Consider the following 20,384-nt stretch of genomic DNA (forward strand, 5'->3'; position numbering starts at 1 on the left):
AGAGTAGGCAGGAAATATCCGTAGAGTAAAAAAAATTATTTAGAATGCATAGGGTTTTTCTTGACCATTTTTTTTTTTTTGAATAAATAAATCTTATCAAATAACAGTCAAGATTCCGCTTTCAATCTCGATCACTGGATAAGGTGCATTTTGGAGGAACCACCTGTCTCGTTGCCATTGGTTAGCGAAACAGCAAGCGGCCCACTTAGAGGACAAAACGCCCGCTGGGGACCACCGTCTTTGCGATTTCTTTTTTAACACCCATCTCCAAAGGGACCCACTCCGCCCACGGGCTTGTAGGCCTCCTTGGGAGTTGGGCCCCGCTCTCCCTTCTAAAACTCGGGCCCCACCTGTTATGGGTCTGAGAAGGACAACCGTCGCCGCGGTACTTATACTATTAACTGACGTTTCCGCATCATTTCATGGCAAGGATAAATTTGTAACAGACAAGAAAGGCTTATTTTTTAGTTGTTTTTTTTAAGAGTAAATTTAATTAGATATAATTTTTTTTTAAAAAGAATAACTTTACTGAGTGAGATATTTTATCAAACTTAATTTTCTAACAACTAAATACACTCTTAATTAACTATGCATTAATATTTGATAAAAGTGAATATAATGAAACAGTAAAAAGTATCACACTCATAGAATATAATATGAAATGAGAAAAAATTAAGTGAGTGATTTTCTCGTAAAACTTCCAGAAAGTCGTACTTATTTATCCTATTTTTTTTAATCACCCAAAGCACACTATGACTTGTAGTCATTAAAATATTGATATAAACTATTTATATTTTAATCATCGTAGTTAAAAGCCTTTGCGATTTGCCTGCTGCGAAGAGTCAAGCGCAGAAGTTGATGAAGATAAATTAAAAGAATAAAAAAAAGTGAAACTTTTTTATTGGTTTGGGTGGACTGTCAGACTTCCGAATTGCCGCAGGCGAGGAAGCGGACGAACTGGTGCTATTAATGTTTTATTTTAATTTTAATTATTTTTTATTTAAGAATTGGAAGTCTTTAATAGGCAACGAGATTTAGAAGCTTTAAAATAAATGGACGGCCTCTTTGGTGCCCCTTGTGTTGTTCTAAATTTGGAACTCGATTGCATGTGACTTTATGTGAGGTGTGGCCCGTAAAGATGGGATTCATTCACGTGCCCATGTCCACCCTCTGCAACTTCTCCTCTTCACCTCCTCATCCAATTCGCTCCCCCACTCCTCCCTCCATTTACTCGCTATCTGGTAAATTTCTTCTTCTTCTTCTTCTTCTTCCTCTTCGACAAATTGCTTTGTTTGAATTCGTAGGTTTTGTTATCTATTTGAGCCAGCCCCCCCTTGATGGGTCCACTTGACTGGTTTTTTTGACAAGAAAGTTCTTTAACTTTTAGATTGATTTGCGTTAGTATTATGTGTGGATGCGGAATTGGTCGTATTTGGATTCTTGGGTCGTCTCCTTTTGATAGGGTTCTAAGAGTTGTGCTGGGTTTTAGAGGGATTTAGTAGAAAGCAAGCATATTTTTTTTGTGGGGGGGTTTAAATTTTCCGAATCTCGTACTTTTCCTCTCCGCCTCTATTTTATTTTGTATATGTCTTTGGATAAGGATCCGTTCAGATGACTCCTCAGCATCTTATCATCGCTTTCTTTTCTTTAGCCTGCTAAAATCTTTAGACCCAGTTAATTGCTTATGCTTTTGGATTCATCTACGACCATTTGGTAGAGCTGATGATCCTAGAAAAAAGATTTAACTTTGCACTTGGGTCTGTGATTCTAGGTCGAATTGAATTATGGCAGACGCTTATCCTAAATGGGGGATGGATATTCCTTAGCAGCTGCTGCAGAGGTTCTTTGTCTGAGATCAATCTTTATACTTTGTAAGAGGAAGTGGTAGGCTTTGGGAAAGAAGGGGGTATAAGAGATGTCGTCGCGGTCGAACAAGGCGACTTGCTCCCGGAGCAGCTCGGCTCGGTCCAAGCACAGCGCTCATGTTGTTTCTCAGACCCCATTGGATGCCAAGCTTCATGGCGACTTTGAGGGATCGGAGCAGTTATTTGACTATTCCTCGTCAATGGGTGTGGCTGGAAACAGGTCGAGTGGTGCCGAGAGCAGCGGCATCCCCTCCTCCACCATTTCTGCCTACCTCCAAGTTATGCAGCGGGGAAAGTACATTCAGCCATTTGGTTGCTTGTTGGCCATTGAGGATGAGACCTTTCATGTCATTGCTTATAGCGAGAATGCCCCTGAGATGCTCGACCTAACACCTCATGCAGTTCCGAGCATAGAGCAGCAGGAAGCCTTGACCATTGGTACGGATGTGCGAACTCTCTTTCGATCTCCGAGCTCATTAGCACTGCAGAAGGCTGCTAGCTTTGGAGAAGTTAATCTCCTTAACCCAATATTAGTGCACTGCAGAAGCTCAGGGAAGCCCTTTTATGCAATATTGCACCGAATTGATGTTGGATTAGCTATAGACTTGGAGCCCGTTAATCCTGCTGACGTGCCAGTAACTGCAGCTGGAGCACTCAAATCCTATAAACTTGCTGCCAAAGCCATTTCGAGATTGCAGTCTTTACCTAGTGGGAATATCTCTCTGTTGTGTGATGTTTTGGTTCGGGAGGTGAGTGATCTTACAGGCTATGACAGGGTCATGGCTTACAAGTTCCATGAAGATGAGCATGGCGAGGTTATAGCTGAATGTAAAAGATCAGATTTGGAGCCTTATCTTGGCTTGCATTACCCTGCTACTGATATTCCGCAGGCTTCAAGATTTCTTTTCATGAAGAATAAAGTGAGAATGATCTGTGATTGTTCTGCTCCACCAGTTAAGGTAATCCAGGATAGGAAATTAGCGGAGCCTCTGACCCTGTGTGGATCTACCTTGAGGGCTCCCCATGGCTGCCATGCTCAGTACATGGCTAATATGGGCTCCATCGCCTCCCTTGTAATGTCTATCACGATAAATGAGGATGATGATGATACAGGTGATGACCAGCAGCCAAAGGGCAGGAAGCTCTGGGGATTGGTGGTCTGCCATCACACAAGCCCGAGGTTTGTCCCTTTTCCACTCAGGTATGCGTGTGAATTTTTATTGCAAGTTTTTGGTATACAGTTGAATAAAGAGGTAGAATTAGCAGCTCAAGCAAAGGAGAAGAATATACTTCGGACACAAACTCTACTTTGCGATATGCTCCTCCGAGATGCTCCTATTGGTATTTTTACCCAGTCGCCCAATGTTATGGACCTTGTTAATTGTGATGGTGCAGCACTATGTTACCGGAATCAATTTTGGCTTCTAGGGATAACACCTTCAGAGGCACAGATAAAGGATATTGCTGCATGGCTACAAGAGTACCATGACGGATCTACTGGATTGAGTACTGACAGCTTGATAGAAGCAGGTTATCCAGGAGCTGTTGCACTAGGAGATGCAATCTGTGGCATGGCTGCAATTAAGATATCTTCGAAGGATTTTATCTTCTGGTTCCGATCCCACACGGCAAAGGAGATCAAGTGGGGTGGAGCTAAAGATGAACCTTCTGACAGAAATGGTGAGGGATGGAAAATGCACCCACGGTCTTCATTCAATGCCTTCCTGGAGGTGGTGAAACACAGAAGTCTTCGCTGGGAAGATGTTGAAATGGATGCAATCCATTCCCTGCAGCTCATATTGCGTGGCTCCCTGCAAGATGAAGTCTTGGACGATAGTTCAAAAAGTATTGTGAAAGCTCCATCAGATGACGCAAAAAAGATTCAACTGAATGAACTCTGTACGGTTACAAATGAGATGGTTCGTCTCATCGAAACAGCAAATGTGCCCATTTTGGCTGTTGATGCTGCTGGAAACATAAACGGCTGGAATGCTAAGGCAGCAGAACTGACCGGCTTACCTGTTCAGGAAGCAATTGGACTGCCCCTAGTTGATCTTGTTAAGGATGAATCAGTCGAAGTGGTCAGAAACTTACTCTACCTGGCTTTGCAAGGTGACACTTCTCTTTACATCTTGCTTTAATGTCATTTTTGTTCACTCTTCTTTCAAGAACTATTTTCTTCGTTGGAAGATAATTAGATATTACATTGTTGTCCATTTATCTCAACATTCATTTTCTATTTTTCTTTTATATTATGGCGCAGAGAAAGAAGAGCAAAACGTGGAAATTAAACTTAAAACATTCAATCATCAAGAAGACAACGGGCCTGTGACTTTAGTAGTTAACGCGTGCTGCAGTCATGACATCAAGAATAAAGTTGTGGGAGTTTGCTTTGTTGCACAAGATATGACGACTCAAAAGATGATAATGGATAAATATACCCGCATTCAAGGAGATTATATTGCAATAGTGAAAAGTCCTGCTGCAATCATCCCCCCAATATTCATAATTGATGAATACGGTTGCTGTTCTGAGTGGAATGAAGCTATGCAAAAGTTATCTGGTATAAAGAGGGACGATGCAATTGACAAAATGCTTGTTGGGGAGGTTTTCAGTCTTCGCAGTTTTGGCGGCAGAGTAAAGGACCAAGACACTCTTACAAAACTCCGGATACTGCTGAACAATGTGATTGCAGGTCAAGATGCAGAAAAAATGTTATTTGGGTTCTTTGACATGAATGGGAAGTATATAGAGGCAATACTTTTGGCAAACAAGAGAACAAACTCTGAGGGTAGGATCACAGGTGTTTTATGCTTTCTGCATGTGGGCAGTCCAGAGCTTCAACATGCTTTGCAGGTGCAGAAATTGTCAGAACGAGATGCAATGAACAGCCTTAAGGAGTTGACGTATCTTCGTCAAGAAATAAGGAACCCCCTTAATGGCATTTTCTTTACTCGGAACTTGATGGAGTCTTCTGATTTGGCCAAGGAGCAGAAGCAGCTTCTCAGAACTAGTGTTCTCTGTCAAGACCAGTTATCAAAAGTATTAGATGACATTGATCTAGAAAGCATTGAACAATGGTATGTAATCTGCTCGGTAATTTCTTTTTCTTATGGGATGACTGTCTTGCAGTTATTATCATTCTTCGTTAATTCTTAAATATGGACAAACTTGCTTTAAATTGATGTTTTGTTTTTAATACTTTATAATTGAGTATTTGAATACAAGAAGACTATACTAAGAACCAGTCATGGAGTATGTTACATCTTAGGAATCAAGGAGTGCTGAATTATATCCACCATTGAAAAGTGAGAATTATTTCTCTTCCTGACCTGTAGCAATTTCTTTCCCTGATATATATGTACGAACTTCCACATATAAGATAAATCTAATGGAAATTCTTGCCTATAATGTTGGAATCAGTTGGTAATAGTTTCTGATTCTCTACAAATATGTGCCACTGTTCCTAATGTATTTTTCTGGTAAGAGCTATACACTGACCAGTCGAATACATGTTAACTAGCGTTTGTTGATAGTTAGTGTTTAGCTAAACAGTCCAATCATGCTTGCAACTGATTGCTGGGATGGCAATTTGAACGTTGTGCAAATCTGTTTAGCTAATAGACATTGTAGTCTCACTAATACACAGTCTAGGTTTATATAATTTCACATAGTAACTTTTGCACAGCTACGTGGAGCTGGACACTGTAGAGTTCAACCTTGGGGAAGTTCTCAATGCAGTGATAATCCAGGGAATGTCTTTAAGTAAGGAACGTCGAGTGTCTCTGGATCATGATTGGCCTGCAGAAGTGTCCTTTATGAATTTATATGGGGACAATTTAAGGCTTCAGCAAGTTCTAGCAGACTTCTTGTTGTGCGCACTTCAGTTCACACGACCAGCTGAAGGATCAATTCTATTCCGAGTCATTCCAAGAAAAGAACAATTTGGAAAGGAAGTGCACATTGTTCATGTTGAGTTCAGGTAACTCATTTCCCTTTATTGTGTAGTATCTCAATAAATGTTCATGTTCTCAAGTTTTACTTTGTAAAAATGGGGCTCCATGAAATGCACCTGTGTCTAGTTAGTTATGTTCCAGCACCAAGGTACTTTTTTTCCTTTCTCAGTGGACGCAGTAATATTAATGAAGTCAGTGATTATTTTTCTTATCTCCTCTTGCACCACACAGAGTGCTGATGTACTTCTATCGGCAAGGAATTTTGAAAGATAGAGTATTTATATTAAATAAAGAACAAGGGTTTTCCAAGATCTTCAGGTGTTCTGTTAGTTGTTTTTGTTTAAATCAATAGATGTGTATTACTGCTCAGGTGATATTACTTGGAGTAATTGAAATAGAAAGCCTGGGGTTTTATCCAATAGAGCCTGGAAGGACTATGTGTTCCTTAAGATAAATACCAACTCATTCTAGAAAACCACATCCAACCATGTCATCTAAAATATAGTTTTTTCCTAGATCAATCATAGCAAGATGCTCGTAAACTGATACGTTTGCTTATTTCAAGTAATGGATCCGTCTTATTTTGCAAAATTTTGACTATTGCAAGAATAATAATTTCAAGAAGCTATTAGCTATGTTGAAATGAATAATTGTTTCATCAACTACCTCCGCATTTTCATATTTTAACCAGCCGCTTAATTGCAGGATAATCCATCCAGCACCTGGAATCCCAGAGACTCTGGTAAAGGAGATGTTCCACTACAACCAAGGTGCATCGAGGGAAGGTCTCGGTTTACACATCAGCCAGAAGCTCGTGAAGATCATGAACGGCACCGTGCAGTACCTCAGAGAAGCAGAACAATCATCTTTTATAGTTCTAGCAGAGTTCCCCTTGGTCCAACGTAAAATTAGGAGGTTATGAGATTTCTCATTTCCAGCAGAGCTAACCTCTTTTTATCTTTGCCATTGGCCTTGTAGCTAACCACTGGACAGCAATTGCAGGTTGTCGCATTTAAAAGTAGTTATGGTTTCTAATGTAAACAGCTCTCATGCCTTCATCCGACCACTGTGTAATTAATCGGGAAATAAGATTTCAGGATGATTTTAGCCCAGAACAATACCATGTCTCTCAAAGCTTTGCTTGAAATAATGGCAGAAGAGTGCTCTTGTATCTAAACTACGTGTTTAAAAATGAATGAAGATGCAGTGGGTTTGCATTTGTTTGTGACAACAGTGGATGTCTATACTTGCAACTTTTTTTTTAGAATATTTTACTGTGATGAAACAATCTAATTAGCTGATGCTTTTCCGAACGGTACTTGTTTATTAGGAGGAGAAATATTGATATTAGGATCATTTTACACATGACATCCTGAGAAATATTTTACTGTGGCTTTCTTACATTAGGAATTAGGAATAAGATCAATTCTAGAATAAGTATTTTTTTTAAAATAATATTTTTATTTTAGGAATAATTATATTTATAATTTTTATTTATATTTTAGAATAAGAGTGTAATAATTAATTTTGATGTGCTAAAAAATAATTAAAAAATGTTTTATTTTTTATGAAATTATTATGAATATCTTTTGACTTAATATAAAGTAAACTGATAAGATAGATATTAAGGGTAATTTAATAATTATGTTAGTGTGTGATATAAGATATAATTTTAATAAATATTATTTATATTATAGAATAAGATTGTTATAATGTTTAATTGTTATTCTAGAATAACATATATTTTAAATTTAAAAAAAAAATATTTCTAAAGTGAACGAAGGAGGAGGGGGGTTTAAAATTTAAACCTCATAATTTAGATTTTATTTCAAACATTTAGCTTAATTTCAAGCCAATCGAGAATTCTAATTAATCTTTATAAAATACTTATGAATTATTTCAAGTTTGACCAATATAGGGTTACAAACGGATTATTGGTAAAAACTATGTTTTACACTAAACATTGATCTCATTATCTAAAATACTTACATTTATTACTGCCAAAGTGGGAATATTTTAGTGGCCGACAAGCCAAGGTGGGAATATAATCTGACTTTCCGTAAAAACCCTCCCAAAAACGATCAAATAATCATGGTATTCTAACCTTAACGAATTCACTCTTTCCCTATCAACAGTAGGGGGCATTCTGGTAATTTCGAGGGGCATGAATTGAGAGCATCTCCTCCTCTCCCGTTCCGAGAGCGAAAAGCGAAAGAAAACAAAAACGTTTCGGGAGCAAAGAGAATCTCCTCCTTGTGAGATAATTCTCCGCTCCCTCCTCTCTTCTGCTATCCTTTTCTCTTCCTGTTGGCAAACCCTAACCCTAGAAAAAGGAGATCTCGAGCTCGCTTTCCCACCGTCCCCATCTCGATCCGACACCCCCCCCCCCTTCCCCCTAATGGCGATCCAGGATAGGATGATAGCCCTAGCGGTGGAGTTCCGATTCCACCTCGCCGCCGCCGCCATGGTGGCCGCCGCCTTCTTCTCGCTCCTCAGCGTGGGCCCCAGCTTCGCCACCGTCGTCTCCTTCTTTGGGCCCCTCCTCATCTCCACTGGCTTCGTCCTCGCCGCCGTCGCCGTCCTCCTCCGGATATCCCCGCCGCCGGGGGATTCCTCAGGGGATACGACCGGCGAGGAGCTCATCGACTACGTCGCCGGCCGGCCGGATGATGCGCCGCACGTGGCGGCGGATGGAAGCGACCGAGGAGACGGCGAAGGCGAAAGCGAAGGCGAAGGTGAAGTGGAGCATCACAAGTCGCAGTAGAAGAAAGCCGGAAGCTAACCGTTCTAATGTTCCTGCGGAACGGTTTATTAATCTCCGCCGCCTCCGGCTCCGGTTACGGGCATACGACATGGATGTCGGATGTCGGATGCGGATCCTGGAATGGACCCGATAAGGGGGTTATCATGTAATGCAGTTGGATGTTGTAAATTTTAGCAGCAGTTGCAATAAGTTTGGGTTAATTTTAGCAGCACTTCTCAAAAGCTATACCCATTAACAAAGCCCACTAATGGCTCAATATGTTTGTTTGACTGAAGCCCATTAAGCTAATTGGCCCAATAACTTTCATAGGATTTTCTAACTAATAGAATTTCAAACATAACAAGGTTGACAATAGTAGCCCAAAGATTTGGTCCTATGGGCTCACAATAGAGTTTCTGAATTCGAATCAAATTTTATTTTTCTTCAATAAAAATAAATTTTATATTGTGTTCCAGTTAAAACGATGTGGTGAGAATAGTTATATAATATGAGGATCTCAACCATCTTAGCTCAATCTCTCAATGAATTGTGGTCTCTTTCTTATCTAATATATATTTTAGTGTTTGTAAAAATAAATATACTACAAATACTCCTCCTGAACTAGAAAGCAACAAACTAACCTTGTGAAGAGTTGCAGTCCATGGCCTTGTCTCTATAACCAAAGGTTGCATGCAGAGTTGCAGCAGTTATTAAAGAAACAAATTAGAGACAGTGAGAGTGATAAGGATAGCTACACTCTACTGTGGGGAAACTAAATCTATGGAAATTTCTCCCATCCAGAAGTTAACTTTAGACCAAATAAAAGAAAATCTAGTATTTGTTCTTTCAATGCTCTTTTGCCTCTTTCTCGTGTGGAAGCAAAGATAGAAGAGAAAGATATGAATGGATTAGTGGAGCCAGATAGATAACAGAGTCACTGCCACCAAAGATAAGGATTGAATTAAGAGGAGAGAGAGAGAGAGACTAAGGTTGCAAGTGTCATTAGCTTATATATATATATATATATATATAAACAAAAAAGACCAAGTCAAATATACACTCAGCTTTTGATACTTAAAAGTACATGTAACCTAACATCCAACTGCAATTTTTATTAATTTTAAGGAGCACTGCTGGGGTCTTTGACGACAACTGCTTAATTAGTAGGATGTCTTATGTGAAAAAATTATAATTTTAAAATAAACTCTAATTAATAGTTACTGTTTTCTTATGTATTACATTTTTATAAAAGTATCATAAAACCCCTAATTTAAGTGGCACACTATCAGTTAGTGATAACTTGGCAATTAATTGCTAGTTAATCAAAGTTCATTTTTTAGAAAAAAAATATAATTTTAATAGTATCCGGTTAATATAACACAAGCCACTTTAACTATCTAAAGCATGAGCCTATCGGCAAGACTTGACTAACTAATTAACACATTACATAACAATAAATACCAAACCGTCCATTATTTTATTATGAGACTAACCTTTCTCTAATTGTTTATTAACTCTATAACAGTTGACGTTATAACTACCCTACGCGTCTTGAAGGTTGCCATCAAATACTTTAGAAGTCGACCACAATTAAGGGACAAGTCAATCTTCCAATCCAATGAAGCATAAGAAATAATTTCAAGTCAATGGTTGTCAACATTAACCCGAAAAAAGAAAAGTAATAAGTAAATAAATAATAAAATAACGAGTGTGTCCCACTCGCTATCAACAGGCTAAGATACTGTTAGCCTAAGTATTAATAGACTTTTGTCTTCGTTCAGAAGAAATCGCGTTGCAATTTTTAGAAAGTCAATTGTGTCAATTTTGATTTTAGACTTAGTTTTTGTTTCCTATAGTGATATTCTTGTTGTGAAGCAAAGATACAGTTCACATTTCATAGATATTTCTTAAGTTCCAATGCTATCGTTTGAGTTAAATGATTTGATCATATATGACAAGAAGCTTTTAAATGATGGTGTTGATTGCTGATCTTGTCCACAGCCTTCTTTGAATTCACTTAGTTATGCCACCAGAAACTCTGAAATATGATTGATTATTATTCATGCCCTCTTAAAATAAACATCCCTTATGCCAGTTTCCAATTAAATTTTTTCTATGTAAAATTGATGTGTTAATAACACTTTGACTAATTATTGCCCTCATTTTGTGCCGAAATGGTTTTCATCTTTCACGCCAGAATTATACTCAAACATATATACTCGCATCTTTCTCCCTAAGTTTTATAGTGATATTATTTCTGATATCATATCATAATTTTATAATTAAAAAATTTTAGGCGTAATTTAGCCATGTATACCTCAAAAATATCCTATTTATGTTTACTCCTTTTTGAAATTTGTATTAATTTATATAACTTTATTATTATTATTATTATTATTATTATTATTTTACATGGATGCCTTTTACAACATGAATTACTTAACATTTTATTTAAAAAATGTATATTCTTAATTGAGAGAAAGGTATGAGAAATTAAGGTATTAATAAATATAATAAATTTTAGTGGCTAATTAGTTTTGCAAGGTATTCATACAATTTATTTTTTCAAAAGAAACATTCACAAAATTTTGATAGGGAGACATAATTTTGATGTTGATCACTACGCAAGCAGTCACACGTCATGAAAGTGACGTATATTATACCAACATATATCGTGTTGAATTATTCCAAGTCATCCCGACTTGATATTAATTGTGCAACAAACCTAACCTTCGTCATAATTTCACCAATGAAACCTTAAATCCAACATTAATTCCACTCCCTAAGCTGATGCTTAAATTTAATTGGGATGCCATGAAATTATATCTCATATTATCTGAGTATTCTAAGACATCATTAAATTCACATTTCTCTCTTACAAAAGAAACAAAATATATATATTTATAATATTTACAAAGATAAATAAATCCATCATGTTACATTTCTACATATGGGACTTGGGTTTAAATGCAACATTCCCTTTGATTTCCAGCAAAATAAATTACAAACTGAGGGGGTTTTATGCACAAAGAAAAAAAGGAAAAAAAGAAAAGAAAACTATTCACAGGGCCGATATCGTTGCCGTTCATGGAGATTATTCTGCAACTGGATGGATAGCGACTAGTTGCAAGCTCTCCGATTGCCAAATTCTCCTCTGCCTCTGTATGAATTCATCAAACTTGTCGTTTAATTCCTCCATTTCTATTAGCTCCATTCGCTTATCTTTCACCATCACAATCTCCTTCCTTTCTTCTTCTTCTTCTTCTTCTTCTTCTTCAATCTTTGCATGATCAACAACGACCTCCAGAGAGGAAACAATTTCTTGGATAGCTTTTATCTGCAACTCTGCTTCAATCTCTATCGACCTTCCCATCCATGGCATGTCATCTCCAATCCTCGCCAAAAAATCGCTGAAAAATCCGTCGGGCGCCGTAGTATCGATCACTTGTTTATCTCTCTCTTTCACGTACGATTCGATAAAGATGATCGACTTCTCCTCGACGACATCTTCGTCGCTCTCTTGGAACAGATCGTTGTAGATTTTGTTGGCCATGCTGATTATTTCTCCTTTCTTCTCCTCCTCCTCCTCCTCCTCCTCCTCTTGGAGTACAACGGCGATGGCGTTCATGGATTCCGGCGGCGGATGATGCCCTGCGATACTCGTCAAGGATTCTTCATAGAGATCGATCGTGAGCATTGGAGAAGAAGAAGAAGAACCACCACATAGCCCACGTAGACTAAAGTCCACGGCGAGCAAGAAGAGGATAATGTTGGAGAATAGAAACAAATTCTTCTTGTTGATATAGTGGTCAAGGAGTTGGGCAATGGAGAGGTTCACTGAGGAAGAATAGCAAGGGAGAGATGGGAAGTAGTAGGAGAGGATGAAATAAGCGATGGAAAGTGGAAGGAGGAATTGGAGAGCCTCTCTCTTGATCATAAGCTTTGACTTCTTCTTGGGCTTCGCGAAATTATTATAATCTTCGAGAGTTAGCTGCTTCATTGGATCCATTAGCTCAGCTCGTTATCTCTATAACTTCTTCTCTCTTATTAATGGAGAAGGAGTAGAAGAAGAAGGAGAAAAAAAAAGAGTGGAGATGGAGGAGGTTGGGATGGATTGAGTTGGACCTACATACAACATTAGGAGACGAGCAAGTATATATAGATAAAGGGAGGATCTATTTGCAAAAGGTCACTTTTAGGGTGTCATTATAAACATGACTCCGCGGAAGAATTTCAACCGTCGATCTTCCCCTCACCAACGCTCGGATGATCCACGTCGTACGATTCGTGCGTCGGCACACGGAAAACTTGGAGGGTTTAGGACTTAGGATCAGCTGTTTTGCGATAAACAACTGGCTAGCTTTAACTAATATGTAGGAAATTTTCATTTCACACCCAACAGTAAGTATTTATTCCGGTTTATTTTTTTTAGTAATATAGGGTTAAGATGTATTTAATTGTATTATAGACGAAAATTACTCCGCTGCCTAAACTTTATTTTCTTCACTGAGCTATTTTATTAAAAACATAGGGTGTAAATAATAATAAAAATATATGGCAGGTTGTGAAATGAAAAAAATCCCTTTAATAATTAGATAGTAGTTGGGTCATTTCCGTAGTCTATGGGGATAAGGACTCAAGGAAGTAGCATAGCAACTACTTTCTAATACAATAGAAAGGAAACCAAAGTCTTTATTTATTATATTTTAATAAAAGTATTCACCGGACATGAGCAAAATTATGAGTTTTTGACTAAAATAGCCTTATTTTTAAAATTTTTTTTTTATCGAAATGGACTATCATCAAACTTATTTACCAAATTGATATAATTCACTGTAGCCCTAATAAAAATGCTGAACTGATCAGCGTTTTTAGAAACGATAATTAGTTCAGCGTTTTTATCCCCAGATAATTTTTTTCGTAAATTGCTGAAAGACTAAGTTAAAGAGATTTATATACATAAAATGCTAAACAGATCAGCATTTTAAGACTAGATAAAAACGCTCAACTAATCAGCGTTTTGCCCAAGAAAAAAACACTGATTAATTTAGCATTTTTCTTAGGGCTACAGTAAATTAGATCATATTTAGTAAATAAGTTTAAGGATAGTTTGGTCAAAAACTCCAAAATCCTCCAAAAATTCTTATAAGAAAGTACAAACCGTTACATTTTGTCAGAAATTTGTTCATCTAGTCGTTTCATTTTTCATTATTAGAATTAAAAAAAAAATTACGAAGCCACTCATTAATTTCCTCAAACTTTCCTTACAATTACGTTTATTTTGTTGGAAAATAACGTACAATTACTTGCAAGTCTCATGGATAACTTCCCGGAAAAACAAATCCCAACTTTATCAAACTCAAAGTCCTTAATTTTTGTCTACTCTTTTGGCCTTTCTAATATAATAAATGTCTATCCCTAGATTTTGGCATTTGAATCAAATAAAGTCGTCGGTCACTCTATTTAAAAAAAAAAAGTTCACCAGAAGTATTGACTTTTAACTAATCCTCTAAAAAGTTGCTAACTTAACTAAATATTAGTCTTAGGGATATTCCCTGGATTAAGTAAAAAAGTGTTAATTATATTAAGTCTACAGGGGAATCGAACTAAAATTTTTGCATAGTTGTGATATTGGGCTTATTGTCAACACGGCCCAATTAAGATAAGTGGGCTTGGGTCAACTCCGGCGCAAGGGAGAAGTGTAGGCTTGGTGACCTAGTAAGCTATTGGTCAAATGAGTCCATGAACTCCTCTGCGAGGGGGTAAGCTTCAGCCGCCCTGCCCCCCCTTCTTCTATCTTTTGCTTCTTAGATTACAGCTTTAGGTAATGTTTGGTTTCAATCTTACTCCTCCTCCTATCTGTTTAGATCTTATTCTTGCGCTTTTAACTCGGATAGAATGTTATTCGTTATGATCGTTTGTGGGTTATTAGAGCTTGGATAAACTTTGATTGCAGAGTTGGAACTTTGTTCGGTTTTGAGCACTGAAACTGCGAATTTTATTTGACTCATGTGATCAAGCTCATTGGTCGATTCATCTCTGGCAAATTTTGTTCTACCATTAGGTGTAAAGTTGCTATTTTGCAACGAAATTGAACTATGAGGCTTCTGTTTGGTTGAAGAATGAGATAATTCATGGGTAGTGTTATATTCATTTTCATCTATAGTAGGGAGGAGAGCTATGCTTTTTGTGTTTGGCTGCAATAATAGGATAGTGGCTCCTCTCTCTTATTCCGACTTTTAAGTTAGAATAAAAAAAAACAAGAATATGGGATCCGGTACGCATGGTACTTGTAATACCATAGAAATGATAATTATAATATTAATTATACTAGATTTAGTGGTGTTTGGCTACAAACCATAAATAAGAGATCTCTAATTTATGGATAAGAGTTCTTATTCTTCAATTAAACAGGGCCTTAGACCTCATTTGGTTAAATAAAAGATAATTCATGGATAGTATTATACTTTTTTTATTATCCATAGTTAGAGGAGCGCTATGTTTTTTGTGTTTGGTTGTAATACTAGTAGAGATCATTAGGCTTGACCTGCCCAAGCTTAAACCAAGCCTGGTTTAGGCCCGGCCGGACCCGAGCCCGAAATAGTAATGGGCGGCATTGTCGGAGGTTTGCCCGTTGGCTCGACACGAAAGCTAGACCCGTTACGCTAGCTCGTAGCCCAGCTTGTTATTCATGTCTATTTTCATTATTTTTTAGTTCCACATCAAATATTTAGTAAATCAGATATCAATATATAATCATATTTTTATGAAAGATAAATAAATATCGTCGTGGAGGTCTATTATGCTTGGTCTAATAAAATAGAATGTTTTTTTTTAATTCGGCCTGTTATACTAGGCCCATTACGCACGGCCTAAATGATTAGTGGGTCGGGCTGTAAACAAATATTTAAGTTTAGTTAATCCAAACCCGATTTGGTCTACTTGATAATCACCTCTAAATACTAGGATAGAGGGTCATCTCCCTTATTGCAACTTTAAATTAGAATAAGAAAATAAAAACAAGGGGTTTAGTATCCATGGTATTAGTAATACTATTAGAGTGTTACTTATGGTATAATAATAGTATATTTGGTGGTGTTTGGCTATAAACCATGAATAAGGAATTCTTAACTCATGAATAAAGGTCCTTATTCTTCAACCAAACGGGGTTTTAGTATTAGTGGAGCCTTGACGAGACTCGGAGGAATTTGGAAATCAACGAGCTCTTGAAGTCTTCTTTTATTTTGCCGCTTCTCTTTATGTAGTATGGTTCTGTCTTTGCGTAGTATAATCCTGACTAAGCAGGCTTTTTTTACCTTAAAAAGAAAATAGCAGACAAATGAGTTTTCAATTTTATAGGCTTACTAGATTTGCAACTGGATGATGAAAGAAAGGGCAGAGGAGTTAAAACTAAAGTAGGTTCCATTAGTTTTCTAGTATGGTAAATCAATATAAACAGTGGAGTACCTAGCATCATAGATTGAACTTTATGTTTTCAATTAATTATTTGTTAGGCTTCTACGTCTAGTTTAGATGGTAAAAAAGTACAAAAGATTATAAGAAATACTCCATTCTGAGCTTACAATATTTGTCAGGATCTTTTGATGAATCAGCGTCTGTTTCGTATTGAAATAGTTAAGTGCTGCTTCCTCTGAGTCACAATAGGGAAAGCTGACATAAACAATCTACATATTTTACCAAAATCTTATTTTTGATTGAAGTTCTGAGGTTAGTCTCATAGACTGTTGTAGTGACATCAATTGGTTCCCTAATTGGAGATTTCTTTGAGTTAAAAGTCGAGATCTTTTCCTTTTCTCGCAATGTGGTTCATGAGGATGATGGAATCTGAAATTCAGCTGGTTCAATTGTTAACAACTTTCTCCTAAGGATTTGTGTGATTTACCATTTGTTACAAAGGCTGCAAGTGAGGGCTGGTTCTCTCATTCTGACACTTTATACTTGGTGTTGCATACAAATGGACGGTAGGATTCAGAATTATTGATCGGGACCTGAAAATGGAGAAATTTTTTATCACTGACTTTTAAAATTATAAATTAACATATATTGCTCTTTTCTATCTGACTAGGTGCTTTTTGCTGGCTTTGGACAAGATGCAACACGTCAGAAAATCAATACTGAGGCATGTGCGGTTAAGCTGCTATCAACAACCAAGTGCATCAACTTTAGGTGGAAGTCCACTGTCTGGAACGTCTCGATATATGTGCATCTCATCAAAGAAAACCAGCTCTGAACATATTATGGCTCGGGTACTTCAGTTAGTTAAGAAGTATGATAAGATTGATGGAACCAAGGTACTTTGTTTTGGGAAAAAAGTTGCGTTCTTTTCCTTTATTTCCCTGTTTTCGGTTTAGAAAGCAAATATAATCATGTTTTGTGTTAGATTTGTACACTAGGATTTCTACCAAAGGAACCAAAAGGGACAATCAAATTCAGAATGTTACATAGCTGTATAGATTCTAATACTTTTCATAAGAATTTTGCAAGACTAATTACCACCTTTTAAGATGTAAAAGGAAGTGCATACCTTTACAGGATATGAAGCATTCCTATTCTTAGTTGATTTAGAAAGTTTTTGGTTGTCTTACCCCTTTCATGGAAAAGTGATTACATTTTGATACAAAATTCTTCCATTTTTGTTGATCAGTTTCAGCAACTCCCTCTCTCTAATTAGGAGGACTACATGCATTACATGCATATATATATACACACGCGCGCGTGTGCACAGAAGTTATAACAAAGAAAAGTTACTAGTACCATAGGTTCAGCAAGTAGCCAAAATCTATATAACTGTGTAGAGCAATGTTACTGACTATTAGGCTTAGTTACTTCTTTGATATTCTCCTGCATCTTTCCTTGGACGAAACTGGAATTCTATGTAGGAGTTAGTGTCCAGAATAATTCATCAGTGAATAATTGCAGGTGACTGAGAGTGCAGATTTCCAGAAGGACTTATGTTTAGACAGTTTGGATCGGGTGGAACTTATTATGGCTGTTGAGCAGGAATTCTCCATTGAAATTCCTGATGATAAGGCGGATAAGCTTTCTTGTTGCTCTGATGTAGTGAAGTACATTCTGTCTGAAGCTCAATCTAGCAATGCTGAAAGCTCCTGATGGATAGCTGCATTTCTCCAACATCAATGGAATGACGCTTTCATAGTTACCTTTGGTAATTATCTGCTTGCCAATCCTTTCTTGTTGTGGCTCTCTGATTTCTGTTTTTCCAGCTGATCCTTGATGTACTCAAAGACTTCCACTGGGCACCAGAGTTAAATGAAGTTGTACTTCTAATTGATTTTATTTCTCTATGTGATAAGCCTGATGTTAATCTTTATGTATAATTTGTTTATTGAATGTATGATATAAAAATGACAGCGTGTATACCACAATCTTATCTTAATATTTTATCTATTAAAATTTCCATCTTGGGCTTCTTTGGAGAACAGTTTTGACTGAATTAAATGCATTGTAGACTTTATCTTGTTACAATTTACTATTGTCTCGTACACGTATTTTGAAGCTGTTTCTAGTCCCTTGTATTTGTTAATGGTAGCTAGTGTTAGATGTTTACTTTGCTGATTTGAAATGGAATGGCTATGTTGCTCTTATAAGAAGACATGCATATCTCTGGGTTCTCCCCAACCTGTCCTCTGTATCCAGGGAGTCAGATCTTTATCTGGAAATTGCTTAGTTCCGGTGTGACTTTTTTTTTATCACATTTGTTCTAGTCTGGATGGGATAGAGTTCAGGCCAAGGCCAACAAACCCAACAAACTGGAGCCTGACCCTTGAACCCTTTGCAGCTCTTATATATTTTTCAGTATGGTTAAGCTGACATAAGTGCTATTTATGTGCAAGCACTGGCGTATGCTTGATATCCTTTTATGGTTTAAAGTTTACACCACTTAGGAAGTAAATGAGAACATTGAGCAGTGAAACATACTTCATGCACACAATGAGAGTAATCAGACTGCTTTTCTGTGGGTGGAGCATCACAGTGTGTTGATGTGACACCCAGACATCATAGTCCAAGGCTCTAAGCCCATCATTATTTGCACAAGCAATATATATAAAGTCTAATGAATGATACTTTAATCTTAGTTTGTAAGATAATCAACCCCAATTAGGAGTAATTTTTAATTTTCTAGATATTTTGGATTAGTGGCAATCTATCATGCAATGCCTGCTGCTGCTCTCATCATCTCTTGGTGATTATAAGCAGAACTCGTGTGACTTTCACAATTGGGGGATCCCTTCTAGTTAGAAAAGGTGCAAAGTAGTTGATTGTTAGTGGAGAAAGCATTTATCTAGTATACTTCATGCTAAAGCATCTCAACCAGCTTAAATATTTGTTCTTAAATGGGTATGCCATTTAGTACATCATTGTTGCACTTTTATCACATCGTGTGTTTGTTATATTACATGAGAGAAGTTCTTTAATTCAGAAGGGCAAAGAGTTTCACATGGCCTCAGGAAAGTTTTCCGGTTAGTGTTTTAATAAAGCTCCATAGACATTTTAGACTTTTCTTCTCTACGTTTCATTTAGTTTTAATTATCTCTTGAATACTTGCTTCTCACATCACTGATAAAAAATCACCTTTAAGTGTGCTGCAGGTTGGTGGATTTCACTAAAATAGAGGAAAGTTATTAAGGTGAGGGGAACAGACTGGAAAAAAAGGAATAGAACTGAGTTCTTACTGTTAGAGAAGGTGGGTCAGAAAGTAAGGGATTCATAACATGCTGCTGAAGTGTTCTTTGTGGAAAGGTAGCATTCAAGTTCGAAGACACTGTTATAGGTTGATCAGTTTCACTGCTTTGATGAAAAACGTATAAAATTCCTAACACTCTACTCTTAACAAACATAGATGGGCTTAAAAGATAGCATCTGCTAGCTTGATGGATTTTTCAGTAATAACGAGCTTTAGGACGAAAAAAACATGCAAACTGTTTCCAGTGGTGCTTTTCTAAGATTTTTTTTTTCTTCTTCCCAAAGGAGAAGAGATTAGGAGAAAAAGTATTTTAGCTGCAGCTGAAGACGTTCTCTTTTCTCCGTTTGTCTCTGTCTAAGCAGAAGTTTGCTGGGTGTGGATGTACTGAAGTCACAATTGGTCAAACACAGTTTGTTTTCCAAGAGAATCAGCAGTAGACAAGGACCACCTATTGGTTTCTGTCAGTGGAGTTGGTTAGAACTCAGATGTGAGAGGAGGAGGAGAAAAGAAAGAAGCCCATTTTTTTAGGGACAGTGGGAGATGTGAAGATAAAATACCAGGGCACCCTCAAATATACTTCAAATAAAAGATAACACTGACACTGCTTCCTTTCTTTTAATTATCATGTTTTGTGTCCCTGATATGTTTCTTCCATGCGCCGAGGTCCCCCCCCCTCCCCACCAATATCCTTTTGTTAATTTTAGTTCACATCCAGTACTTAAGAAGTTAAAGTCCTCCCTTGCTCCATCAAAGTCAGGCTTTGGTTGTAGACTGCTGCATTTCAGACTTCCGAGGTATTAGTGAGAGGAGAAATAGGAAGAAGGAAATCCAAATGGTCCCTATTTTCTTCCTCCCTACTTCAGCAGTCGTATATATTTCCGCCGTGTTCTATTGCTGTCCTGTACAGAGAATATCACTGCTTATGTTGTAATATCAAATGGCTTGTCTTCTTTGCTCTTATAGATATCCAGTTTTGTTTTCAGCTCTGATTCTCAATTTCTACTATTATTGCACTTCCTTTTACTCTTGTAGTCTCTCGTCGGTATTCTTTGCTTTGTTAGTTTTGATTCTATCTTTTGTCTGTCCTGCCGTCT

General features: G+C 37.2%; 3 protein-coding genes across 6 annotated transcripts; all 3 read left to right on the forward strand.

The window, feature by feature from the left end:
* Positions 1 to 1,065: 1,065 nt before the first annotated feature.
* Positions 1,066 to 7,052, forward strand: LOC140784081 (phytochrome C). 4 transcript variants are annotated; one of them, XM_073131269.1, is made up of 6 exons: positions 1,071 to 1,241; positions 1,772 to 3,977; positions 4,129 to 4,945; positions 5,554 to 5,847; positions 6,527 to 6,736; positions 6,824 to 7,052. In XM_073131269.1, exons 2-6 carry the CDS (start codon positions 1,916 to 1,918, stop codon positions 6,897 to 6,899), a joined length of 3,459 nt encoding a protein of 1,152 aa, XP_072987370.1. In that variant the 5' UTR covers positions 1,071 to 1,241; positions 1,772 to 1,915; the 3' UTR covers positions 6,900 to 7,052. The 4 variants fall into 4 exon arrangements, with proteins under 4 accessions (XP_072987372.1, XP_072987373.1, XP_072987370.1 ...); XM_073131271.1 differs by lacking the exon at positions 5,554 to 5,847 and having other exon boundaries at positions 1,066 to 1,241; XM_073131270.1 differs by lacking the exon at positions 1,071 to 1,241 and having other exon boundaries at positions 1,277 to 3,977.
* A 952-nt stretch (positions 7,053 to 8,004) lies between these two features.
* LOC140784531 (uncharacterized) lies at positions 8,005 to 8,790 on the forward strand. Its single transcript, XM_073132008.1, has one exon. The coding sequence runs from the start codon at positions 8,220 to 8,222 to the stop codon at positions 8,583 to 8,585; it is 366 nt and encodes a 121-aa protein (XP_072988109.1). The 5' UTR covers positions 8,005 to 8,219; the 3' UTR covers positions 8,586 to 8,790.
* A 5,483-nt stretch (positions 8,791 to 14,273) lies between these two features.
* LOC140784937 (acyl carrier protein 3, mitochondrial) lies at positions 14,274 to 18,003 on the forward strand. Its single transcript, XM_073132566.1, has 3 exons — positions 14,274 to 14,326; positions 16,651 to 16,876; positions 17,505 to 18,003. Exons 1-3 carry the CDS (start codon positions 14,307 to 14,309, stop codon positions 17,694 to 17,696), a joined length of 438 nt encoding a protein of 145 aa, XP_072988667.1. The 5' UTR covers positions 14,274 to 14,306; the 3' UTR covers positions 17,697 to 18,003.
* The last annotated feature ends 2,381 nt before the right edge of the window (positions 18,004 to 20,384 follow it).

Source organism: Typha latifolia, chromosome 3 (genome assembly GCF_019914945.1).
Source record: "Typha latifolia isolate L0001 chromosome 3, TyphaL0001v2, whole genome shotgun sequence".
Classification (NCBI taxonomy): Eukaryota; Viridiplantae; Streptophyta; class Magnoliopsida; order Poales; family Typhaceae; genus Typha; species Typha latifolia.

Coding starts and splice junctions, on each gene's coding strand:
- LOC140784081 (XM_073131269.1), top strand. CDS start 1,916: ATGTCGTCGCGGTCGAACAAGGCGACTTGCTCCCGGAGCAGCTCGGCT. Junction 3,978..4,128: donor ACTCTACCTGGCTTTGCAAG/GTGACACTTCTC, acceptor ATTATGGCGCAG/AGAAAGAAGAGCAAAACGTG. Junction 5,848..6,526: donor ATTGTTCATGTTGAGTTCAG/GTAACTCATTTC, acceptor GCTTAATTGCAG/GATAATCCATCCAGCACCTG.
- LOC140784531 (XM_073132008.1), top strand. CDS start 8,220: ATGGCGATCCAGGATAGGATGATAGCCCTAGCGGTGGAGTTCCGATTC.
- LOC140784937 (XM_073132566.1), top strand. CDS start 14,307: ATGAACTCCTCTGCGAGGGG. Junction 14,327..16,650: donor ATGAACTCCTCTGCGAGGGG/GTAAGCTTCAGC, acceptor CTATCTGACTAG/GTGCTTTTTGCTGGCTTTGG. Junction 16,877..17,504: donor ATAAGATTGATGGAACCAAG/GTACTTTGTTTT, acceptor GAATAATTGCAG/GTGACTGAGAGTGCAGATTT.